This window comes from Merops nubicus, unplaced genomic scaffold (genome assembly GCF_000691845.1).
Source record: "Merops nubicus isolate BGI_N331 unplaced genomic scaffold, ASM69184v1 scaffold7491, whole genome shotgun sequence".
In the NCBI taxonomy this organism is placed as follows: Eukaryota; Metazoa; Chordata; class Aves; order Coraciiformes; family Meropidae; genus Merops; species Merops nubicus.
In genome coordinates this window covers 160,614-171,917 of record NW_008588942.1, presented here as the reverse complement: position 1 = coordinate 171,917, position 11,304 = coordinate 160,614, and the positions used below count along the sequence as shown (strand labels likewise).

The 11,304-nt window shown below is 38.2% G+C and overlaps 1 protein-coding gene across 1 annotated transcript in view; it reads right to left on the bottom strand.

Moving 5' to 3' along the window:
* PARD3 (par-3 family cell polarity regulator) overlaps positions 1-11,304 on the bottom strand; it is a gene marked incomplete at its 3' end in the record, with an annotated part of 183,209 nt that overhangs the window by 15,589 nt on the left and 156,316 nt on the right. The window contains exon 19 of the mRNA XM_008949412.1: positions 2,519-2,629. Coding sequence (XP_008947660.1) covers positions 2,519-2,629 — 111 coding nt within the window. The remainder of the gene's footprint in view (positions 1-2,518; positions 2,630-11,304) is intronic.

Genomic DNA, 11,304 nt, shown 5'->3' with positions numbered 1-11,304 from the left:
ATTTATATTTTTAAAAAAAAGACGGGGGGGGGGGGGGGAAACCACAGAAACAAACTTAAAATAGAAGCCACTATGAAGCAACACTGACAGTAATATTTTACTCTGTCTCCTAGTAAGCACTTTGTGGAATTGCTCAGTTAATGTGCAAGAGTACTCTTCATTAATAGCCTGTATCTAGCATCATTATTTTACAGGATCAAAAGGAAACTCTCTGCAATCTGACTGCAAAAATATTTTGTCACTATGAACCAAATCAACATGTGAATTTTTCAGAAACATAAGGAAGAACCTCACACAATTGGTTGCTATTTTATTGTCTTTTATTAGTTGTACATGCCACTACCCCGAAGAACTTGCATTCTCTTATAACACAAAGGAAAGAAAATACACAGTTAAGGAAAGAGAGTAAGGGAAGGAGGACCCGTGTTACGGCAACATCAAGCTGTTACGAAGTTCTGGCACATGCACTTTCTGCAGTTTCAATGAACAAATAAAATTCTTTTTATGACACACAAGGAGTGAGATTCCAGGGAAGATTCAAATCGGTTAGTATAATTTGATGGACAGGGATTAGGAATTTGCTCCATGCATTGGGGGCTGTGCAAATAATTTCATAATTCTACCTTGGTACTCAGCGTGACTAATGCAACCTCTCTTACATCACCACATGGACAGTCTATACTCTCACCCTTCTTACTGAGAGAGACAAAGAGACACAGAGAGACAAAGAGAAAGAATGAAGAGAGAGAAAATGTTACTAACTCAAACCTCAGGTCTTTGAGTAAATATATAGGGCTGATTTCCTGGGGACCTAAGGTTACTAAGCAACGCTCTGTGCTAGTCAAGTTTGGGTTCAGCAGAGCATACCAAGCCATGGATCGTCGCTGTGAACATGGGGCTGACCTCCTCCCTGCCCTGGGCTGGCTGGAGCAACGCAGTGAGCTTTCAATGGCTCTGCACCCTGGCAGGTGTTTTTCCACAAAGTGTCTGATCTGCCCATGTGTAAATGGAAGTTGACTGTAGAAACCCCCTCATATCCCAAGTCATTTATTTCCTTCAGTTCCAGTATTCCCTTTTACTATTTAATCTGAAAGCACATTACTCTTAAAAACAGGAACAATTTAATGACCCTGCTTCAACTTTTGTTAAAAAAGAGACAATAAAAAAGTCAGACAAGTAAAAAACAATGAAGCACTATGATCCAGCCACCTTCTACTGTCAGAATGGATGGAAAAAGACATGAAAAAATTCTTATATCAATTTATGCTAGCATGTCTATTAAAGAGTAAAACATTTTCCATAAACAGATGGTCACAAATGATAAAGTTTCTGCAGTTTATCGAGTTATTGCTGCTCTTCACTAATAAATGTACACTTCTAACCAGCCTTAAATGTAATGTAAATCCTTCAACCCTAAAAGAAAGAAAACCATTTTAGGTTTAACTGAGGAGACTACACAATAGTTACTGTGGCTGTATTCCAGTGAGCTGTTAGAGTGATGAAGACATAATTTATAAACTTCTGTTCTTACCTGCAGAAGACCAAGGTACACAGAGGTGATAGTTAAAGGGATCATTAGGACTAACTAGACATACCTCCTGTACAAGGATAACAAAATTTCCCTTTGTAGTTCCTTCATCAATCCTCAATTTATAGCTGAGGTATAGAATAATTTTTAGATAAATCATTCCAATTCATAGTTCAGTTTCACTGCTAAATGTGTCTGAATCTATTTACCATTAAGCATTCAAACTTTATTAACCCTTTAAAGTTTGTCTCCTTACTGAAGTGATGTCTACTCAAAGGGGTCTTCTGTCCATGCACAACCCCAAATACTAGTTAATTTACAAACTAAGTCTTCCAAGATTTTGACTAAATTGATATAAGAAATACTAGAGTCCAGGCCCTAATTATCTAGGGCTACAAGAGACAGGATGAAAAGTAGACTGGAAATATTCAGAAAAGCATATGACATATATAGTGTTTTAATGTAAAGGGAAGCTGACAAGGAAAAATAGAGGTATTCACCACTCAATTTTACAATTAGCAGTTTAATATACATATAATTCCATAAATAGACTGCATGACATATATAGATTGAACTCCACTGATAAATATACTAGTAAGTATTACCCCTAGGCTTTTTCTAAATATGTCAATGAAAAGACTAGATATGCAAGACTTTGAAAAAATATACAAAGTATACTTCATTCTATATAAACATTTGTTTTCTGAAAATCTCAATAAAATCAGTTATAGGATATACAGAGAAAACATTTCATTTTATTGCTTCAGCCTCCTTAATAAGAGAAGGAGCTCTGGGTCTATAAAAGATGCTTCATGCAGCCAAACAAGCTGTTGATACTAATGACCAAAATAAATCCAGCTCTGTCTTGTTATTTAAAGTATATAAACATATCAACATTTGGGAAATTTTGTCAGTGAAAATTGAACTTCAGTCATTTAATTTAAAAACCAAACTCTCTCTATCAAGATTTAAGCAAATACTGAAGTCTACCTCTCCTGTTCTTGCTTCATTCGTATTCTCTCCTCTTCTGAAGTAAGAGCTTCCTGTACTTTTATTTTACCAGTTTTCTCACTCTTGTCATCTTTGCGATGTTTGCCAAACCTGTTAATAACACACAAAAAAAGATCTAACTTGTGAAATGAACAAAACTGTGTTTTCCTTTTCCTATGACAAAGAGAGTGTTCCAAGGAGGGCTGCTTGGAATCCAGGAAAGGAAAGCGCAACGACCTTAGAATGTCAATTTTTAGTATTTTCAGGCTCCTTTGTGGTTTTGTTTGCATAGGTTATTTTATTTTTAGTTCTTTCTTCTTAAAAAGTTTATAGAATTCCTCACTATAGAGAACAAAACAAACCAAAACAGAACCACATTCCTTTTTTTTTTTTTTCTGCCAGGATTTTGGGGTCACTACTCTTAAATACACAATAAAACAATGTTTTAGAAATTACTCAACACTGTTACTGCCAAAGAACGCAACTGAAGTTTACATTCAACAAAGGCTTTCACACATGAACTGCGAGAGACCCAGCACTGTATGTCTGACAACCGCCCAGAGCACAGCACCACCCCCACACCTGCCCCACCAGAGCAGTTTCACCACACCGTGGACACCATCCAAAACTGTAATTTTTTTCTCTTTCAGCACCAAGGTTTTTTTAAACTTTATTACTTGTGACTCTTTTCCCCAAGGCTGTTCCAGTGCAAGGAGGGTGAGTGGAGGGATGGAGCTGGCTGGGCTGTCCCAGAGAAAGCAGGATGCTGCCAACCAGTGTTTGCCCTCTTCACATCTGCTCTTCCCCTCTGCTGGCTACATTTCAAGTATTTTAGATTTCTTCCATATTTGCACATTCCACTGGTTTCTTTTAAACTTTCAGAGAAAGCACAGTTTGGCTTTTGAGAAACTCAGTTATTATTAGAACAAAACTGCATCTATTTCTTAGATATTTCAGACTAACTCTGAAAGGAATGACTTTTGTGCAGAGTGAAATAAACAAAGACTTAAATACAGCCCCTAAATATATGTGAATTTTAGATGACCATTTTCTATTTAAGGTAGAAGGGATAACACATACCTGTTAAAAAATACCTCGTTGTAATACATATCTATTAAACATGAGATCATTCATCGTGTCAAAAGCATCGAGAATTTTACTTTTTTTTCAAATCAAGCACTCAGATGAGAGCATACTGCCATTTGTGGCACTTCACACTTGGGTTCACATCAAAAGTGCAATGAAAGCACTGAAAGAAATGTGAAAAGTCCAGCAACGGTGTGGACAGGATGAATCGCATGCTCACAAACAGTGGAATAAAACACAGACTTCTTAAAACTTTCTTCTGACCCATGAATATAAACTGTTTAAATTATTTAGAGTCAACTAGGCATTGATAGTATTTTCCATTTTGTTCCTGTTGATTCTAGTACAAAGCCATTGTATGGACTGAAGATGCAGCACACAGTGACCCTGCAGAATGATTAATTTCTGGCCATTCAGTCAAGAGATATTATTATACTGCATAACCATGTTTACGGCTCTTAGTGCAGCTGCTTAAAAACACACCACAAAAATACAGCACAGGAGAACGTACACAAACTTTCAAGTGTGTGGCTGTTCTCCACAGATTCCAGATTGCTCATTTCCAAAGTAATGCAGGCATCTAAAAACTAAAATTGTTCATTAATAATCATCTGAAAAGGGAAAGGCAGACAATATGATAGGGTTAAGAAACACAAAACAGGAAAGTCTCTGATTTTATAACATGTTATATGTAAAACTGACATATTTAAACTCAGTGACTAGAAACACCAGTAAATATAATTTAAAACACCCACCTATTTATTAGTGAGTAGCCAAAACAATTATACAAAGCATTTACATATATGACACAAGAGATTCCAATCAAGTTCTGGATGTCATACACCAGACAAAAAAAGTACAGCTAATTTAAAATAGCCCTAAATCCTCTAGCCAAGACAGGAGTTTTGGCAGAACAGTGGAATCAAGCCATTTTATCCTGACACACAGAGAGTGCCAGGGGTGGCAGGGGTCTGACTGATGGAACACACAGAGCTGCAAGGAGATATGCAACATATGTGGTACTGTAGCACAGCATCTCTGGGATGCCTGCATTTGCTTCTGTCTCCTGCCCTTCCATGACCCATCCAAAATGTCAAGCAAATCAAAGGAACCAAATTTTGGAGTAGCCACTTTATTTTTGAAAATGAACTAGTGGTTAAAAAAAGAGAAGGAAAATGGAGAAAGTTGAATTAGTTAGTGTCCATTAGGTTTTGGCAGCAAAACAGAACTTCTACCACCATAAATCAGTTCATTGCAAGTATGAACAGAAATACATTGAAATCAATATCTTATTAAAAAAAAAAAAAAAGTACATAGGAAATCTCTAATAATCCCTGTAAGCAATCTAGTAAACATCTGGACAGGCTGCACGATTGTGAGGAGAGTACTTCTAAAGTTAATACATAGCGCAAACCTAGGAACAACCAACGGTTTGAGTTTCCAGATCCAACTGCCCAAGTCCAGAAGACACCATGCCCATGATGTGTCTCAACAGAAGCAGAGGTAGCTATACCACACAGGCAGCGCTCGGAGCAGCAGGAGGGTTCAGTTTGCTTTGATTCATGAGCAAGCTGTGGCAACAACCCTTCTTCTCTCTCAGGGTTTTCTTTTGAACATCTGGAAACAAACGTTCCTTCTGCCCTCAGGGACCATCCTGACAAAGTCTCCAGAAGACATCTCTGGTCCTTTCCCAAGCATTGCAAAGGTTGGCCATATTGTTCCCACTCTGGCTGGGGACTTTCCAGTGCCCATCTTGGACAAGCTCTGTGGTCATCCTGGCAGTGGACAGCGTGGCAGAGTATGAACCACGGTTGTCTTGCAAAGTTGCCTTCTCTGGACTTAGTCACCTGCAGAAGTGATAGATCTGCCAGAATCACCACTGCCTGTAACGAGGTCAGCAACATTAACTGCACTGTCCCTACACTCAAACTCAGAATCACCAACACCGTCCTCCCCCCTCCCTGATTGTGGCTTCATGTTTTAAACACCAGCACCTGCACAGATGGCGTTTCCATGACACTTACAAGTCATGGAACTGCAGAGCAGTTTGGAAACACACTGCCCTAAATGAGTCTGGCTCTGAACAAGCCTGCAGACTCTTATCAAGACCTCTGTGCAAAAATATTTACAAGTTCAAGATTTCTCTTCTGCACCAGGATTGCAAGTCTAACATCATCTCTTTTTAGCTTCAGCTTACAACAGTAGAAATACCAGACAAAGGAAAACCATTTTCCAGGCTCCACCAAGTGCTTGAGAAAGGTGTTTTAAAAGAACTGTGATGGGGATACATATGTACACACACATCCCCCTTTTATTTCTGTAGAAGCAGTCAACACTCCCCACTCCAAACATCATTCAAAGGCTTTGGTAAGATCACTCTTGCTAACAATGTGTGTGTTTGCTGTTTATTTCTATTGAAAGTGTTTACTCCATGAAGTACAATTTATAGTCATAATGAAACCCACAGCCCAAATCAGCATCCTCAGCACCAAATATAAATCAGTCATTTACAAATTATTTAACACTAATATTCAAGCCAAGTTTAACTGCAGGAGAGCAGCATCCAGCAGTACTAAGGCACACCATAAAAGCAAGTTGTTAACACTCTCTCAGCTGTACTGTGGTGACTACATCGCTATCAGCCACTCAAAACCACCAGTCCTCCTAATTTCCTCAGGCAGAGGTTTCCTACACTGATTCATGACTATTACGTAAAACAGGACACTTTAAAATAAAAATTATTTAGCTTTGAAGCTACTGAAATTCAAGAAGTCTAGGCAATATCCTTTCAAAACACCAAAAGCACAACCCACAGCCACCCTGCACTGTCCTCACAGCCTTTTCCTGCTGTTCTGCAGTGGCCCTTGTGGAGCTGTGCAAGTCCAAAGAAGCAAAGCGTGAGTCAGGTCCCTAGAATTACACCCAGTACTTAAAACACCCCAATTTGAAAGCATCATCCCAGTGAAAAGATCTGGGATACCTTTGTAAAAGTTTCACCTTCTTATGTGTGCAAGCGGTATAGTCCTGATTTGCTCCATGCGTGTGACACCTTCCCCACAACTCACCAGCATTCGCATCATTGTGAAGCTTACTTCTTTACAGCTCAGTTACTCAAAAGGAAGGGAAAATGGAATCAGGATGTATGTCCCATACCCATGCCAAATTTGGAACCGTACTGCTTCCAGTACTGTTTCTTCCGTAACGCGTTGGTTGAACGTTCCGGCACACCCACGTAATACCTTCCCCCAGTGACATGACTGCTCACTTAATGGGAACAGCCTCCAGAGGGATAGTCCAAAAGTGCAATTGTTAACAATATCTCCATTGTAAAATAGCAGTCACCATCCATTTGTCCTGTGGCAGAGACACTCCAGACTTTTGCAAGGATGTGGCCTTGAGGATGCTGCCAAATGTTTTGATGGCAGCCCTCTCTCGTCGTTTCAGAGAAGCAGGAGCTGTTCTCGCGGCACGCGGCCCGTCAGCGAGTGCCCGAAGCACCGGGAGATTTTCAGGCACTTGTCTGAACCCGTGACGGTCTCATTCTCACTGCTTCCAGCCTGGCTGCTGGGATACTTGTTGCAGTTCTTACAAATGCAAATGAAATTACAACTTTCCTTCTGAAGCAGATCTGAGAACTCCACTGCTCAGGATCTGTGCACAGCAATGCCCCTTGCATTATAAGGAGGACAGTGTTTAAAAACAACAGTGAGAACCTACTGCTGGAATTAAAACAAAACAAAACAAAACAAAACAAAACAAACAAACAAAGAAAAAAACAAAACAAAACAAAACAAACAAACAAAAACACAAAAAAAACCAAAAACAAAACAAAACAAACAAAACCAAACAACAAACCAGTGCAGAAAAGGAGCATCTGTGACACCGATAGCCAAACAGTACTAGGAATCTAATTCCAAGCTGCTGTCATTTTCTAAATTCAGTGCCAACAATTTGACTGTAAGCTATAAAAGTCCTACCTAAGTCAGTGCACGTGATGGGCAGCAAAACGGCATACATGACTGCCTCACAAAGTTAGCATATTCATGATGAAAAAAGTTCTGATGCTAAAGCTTGAACTACACCAGAGACTGTAGAGCACCTGCAGGCATGGCAGCACAACACTGACATGTGGCCACCACTTCCCCAGCTCTGAATTCTTAGAAACAGAGCACAGAATATCGTTACTCATGGTAAAAGATAAAGAGGAAAGTGCATATTTTTGTCCAAACCACAAATAATTAAAAAAATATTTTTCTGTTCATAAACATATTCTTCATAGACATAGCTTAATACTTCTTTCAGGACACATAATGTATGGTTATAGAATAATGTCTCTATAACAGTATCAACATTTATAAATATAGGAAGACTACCTCACCTGACAGCTAGTTTACTTAGTATCTCTCTCATCTAAATCCTGTTATAAAAAGTACAGCTAAGAAGTAGTTTAATTTTATTTTGTAACTGCATAAGGAAAAGCATGAAATAAAAATCATATGACTAATTGAAATACAGGTTGTAAATTAAAAATACCCCTGTCTACCCAAGAGTGTGAGAAATTGATGAAAGAGGGTAAGATTTCAGCTGCTCTAATTTCCAAGATACTCCAGGGTTCTACTTAATTTATAGTTTCTTAATTCTCCTGTTATGTTAAGGGTTAGAGAAAGTTTCAAGATAAGTGTAAATGCTCAAAGTCATGTTCACAGATCCACAGATTTAATCTTCAAATTCAGCCAACAACAGCAATCACACTAAGTGAAGAAATTTAAAAATGTATGAAGACCATTTTTTTTTTAAAGTATGATCTCTAGAATGTAACTGCTAAGTTGCATCAGAGGAAAAGAGCATTCTCAGACCCTGTGATACTAGTCTGTCACATTATTATTAATAAAAAGGCAAGAACACAGACCTATATGCCCAAAGCTTGACCCTCGAATAGGAAATCCCATAAACTCTGGATAATCTAATCGGACTAAAATGCATACTCAAACCTCTCTGTCAGTCCCTAGCCAGTTCACTTTCAAGCTTACTTGCTTCCATGAGTGTCACCAATGTAGAGGTGGCCTAATCCAAAGCCTGTTGCACTCAACAGAGGGGCACTGACTAGCAAGTGCCTTCAGTGGCTTTGGGCCAGTGCATCAAAGCAACCAAACAATATGAGGCTCAACAAAGAAGACAGTGTAGCAGAACTTTTAAAGAACAAGCTCAAGCTACAACGTTATGCCATATATATAAAATATGTGAACTGTATATAAAATACATAGACATAAGGAACATGTAAATGATTTTGCATAAGTAAATATACACACACAACAAATGAAGAAAGTGGGATGTATGAGCAGTAGCAACAAAAATTCCACACTTCCAACTCATCTCAGAAATAGCTTCAGTTTAAAAGAATATATATATATATCAGCTTCCTTGAGATAGCAAAAATAATATACATATCATCTGCTAAATGGATATTACTCTGATGTGTTACTGATGAGATCATTGTCCTCTGCCAAATCATCCACATATTTCATTAGAATAAAGAGCTACAGAAGAAACATGCATTAGCTGATTAATGAAAAACACGAAAATTGATTGAGACAGAAGTTCAGTAGCATTATGTTCCTTAATAGAAAAAAGACCATCATTAAAAATTAACAGATGTTAAGTTCTAAGTTGAAATATAAGTGTCTTGAGCTATTCTATTAGTGCTTTCTGTCGTCAAGGCATGCTCTTTTCCCCATAATAGCAAACAGCATTCACATGTACACAACATAACACTACTCAAGGGTTTTGCAATCTTTTTCACCCTGGTGCATCAGTAAAATCAGAAGATTTGTATTGCAAAAGATTGTTGTGACACAGAAAAACATTCTGTTGCTAAAAAATATTTACTAAGCATAAACAAGGATTCAACACTGCACATAAATAAAAATAGGCCCGGTTAGTGATGACTAAGGATTTCCAAAGTAAAATTGTGCAAAAGCTATTTAAAAAAATATTCCTGTAAGTGCAAATATTTATATATTTGCAATGGATATCAAGAAATAGCCAGTTATCACATCTAATTAAATTAGTAGATCAAATTCTACTTGTTAGGAGGGAATGGAATGACTGCTGGAGTGACTCAGCAGCAGCACTGTCCTGAGACAATACAGAAGCACTGATGAACATGCAGCAGGAGCAAGGCACCTTGATGTTGGAGCTTGTGGGCATAGTTTAAATGGACATTTATAACTTTTCATTTTCCACAAGTTCCCTTGCCTGTGCTAAAACTGATGAAATAACAGTCTTTCTGGTGAAACACTCAGCAGAAAACCCCTGCCAGGAGGGTTCCTGGAGAACTCTGTTGTCCCAATCCTGGCAAGACGCTTTACCAAAGGACACAGGTAACTCATGAAAAGAATACCTCTGAAAGGTACACTTGTGCCTCTTCAGAGCAATGAAGTTTGCCTTCAAGCAATAAACTCACATGCTCAGTCATGAACAGAGAAAGTTAAAGCAGGAGAACCAAAGCGCTTATCACTCCAAATAATCAGCCTTCTCTGAAGCTGCCACCCTGTGATGAGTACTGTAAAGCACATGAAGGACTTTTATGTTATATTCACACATTTTCTCCCAGAAGCCTCTGCCTCCTTCTCCCAACATTAAAAACAACTTTGTAGCACTGTTCAGGTGGGGATTCTGGTACATCTCACCAAACTAAGCTTATTCAAAGCCAACAGCCCGGGTGGCACATAAATGGCAACACTTCATGTGCGACATCACTGGTGACTCCAACAACATCTTCCTGGAAAGAATGGAAGCAACATATGGGGTTGCTAACTGTTTTCAGCCACTGAAGCTTAATCTGCCTATCTTCCTGAATCAGTATCCCAGCTTCAAAGAAAATGGGGATGATGCCAAGCCAAGCGACATGTCATGAGGTTTCATTCAATTATTTTCATAAACAGTTCTGATAACGTTTCCTGAAAGGCATGACACAACAGGCAGAATATTATTCACACTAAGTCGCTCTCTTTTCATAACTTAAGCGTTTGTAATATTTACTTTCAGCGTAATATGGAACTGGTGGAACTTTTAAAAACAGATTTCTTTTAGGGAGAGACCATCTGTTTGCAAATTTCTAAACAGAAGATAATCTTCTTGAATTGCTACTCATGATTGCTGAAAGCTATCTGGAGCTATTGATAGCACTAATAAATAAATAATAGATAATAAAAATAAATAAACAAATCACAAGAAATAAGGAAAAAAGCTAACAACTAACCCAAGTTACTGCACTTTAAAAACAGGTTGAGAAGGTCAAAGGAAGCAGGAATAATTTTACAACTATAATACTGAAAAGAGAGCAGCAAGTCAGCAAACAGACAAGAGATTCTTTTGTGGTATGGCCGAATCAACTCAGTAAGCAATACCACAGTGTACTAAAAGTCACCATAAATAATTCATTTTCATGGTGGTCAGCCAAAACCTGTTAAACTGTGGATTGTGGCATCCCTGAAGGAATCAGGGATAAAAAAGAAAGCTTCTGCTTAGAGACAACTGTGTTAGCAATCATCAATGACAGGAGCAGCCACAGAAACAGTACATAACATTTTAATTCACATTTCATAGCAGTCTAAGCATTTTAAAGTTTGTTAGTGTGACAAAAACTCTTTAATTTTGTATATGTATTCAAAAAAGAGTAGTTATTGACCACAAAGTTA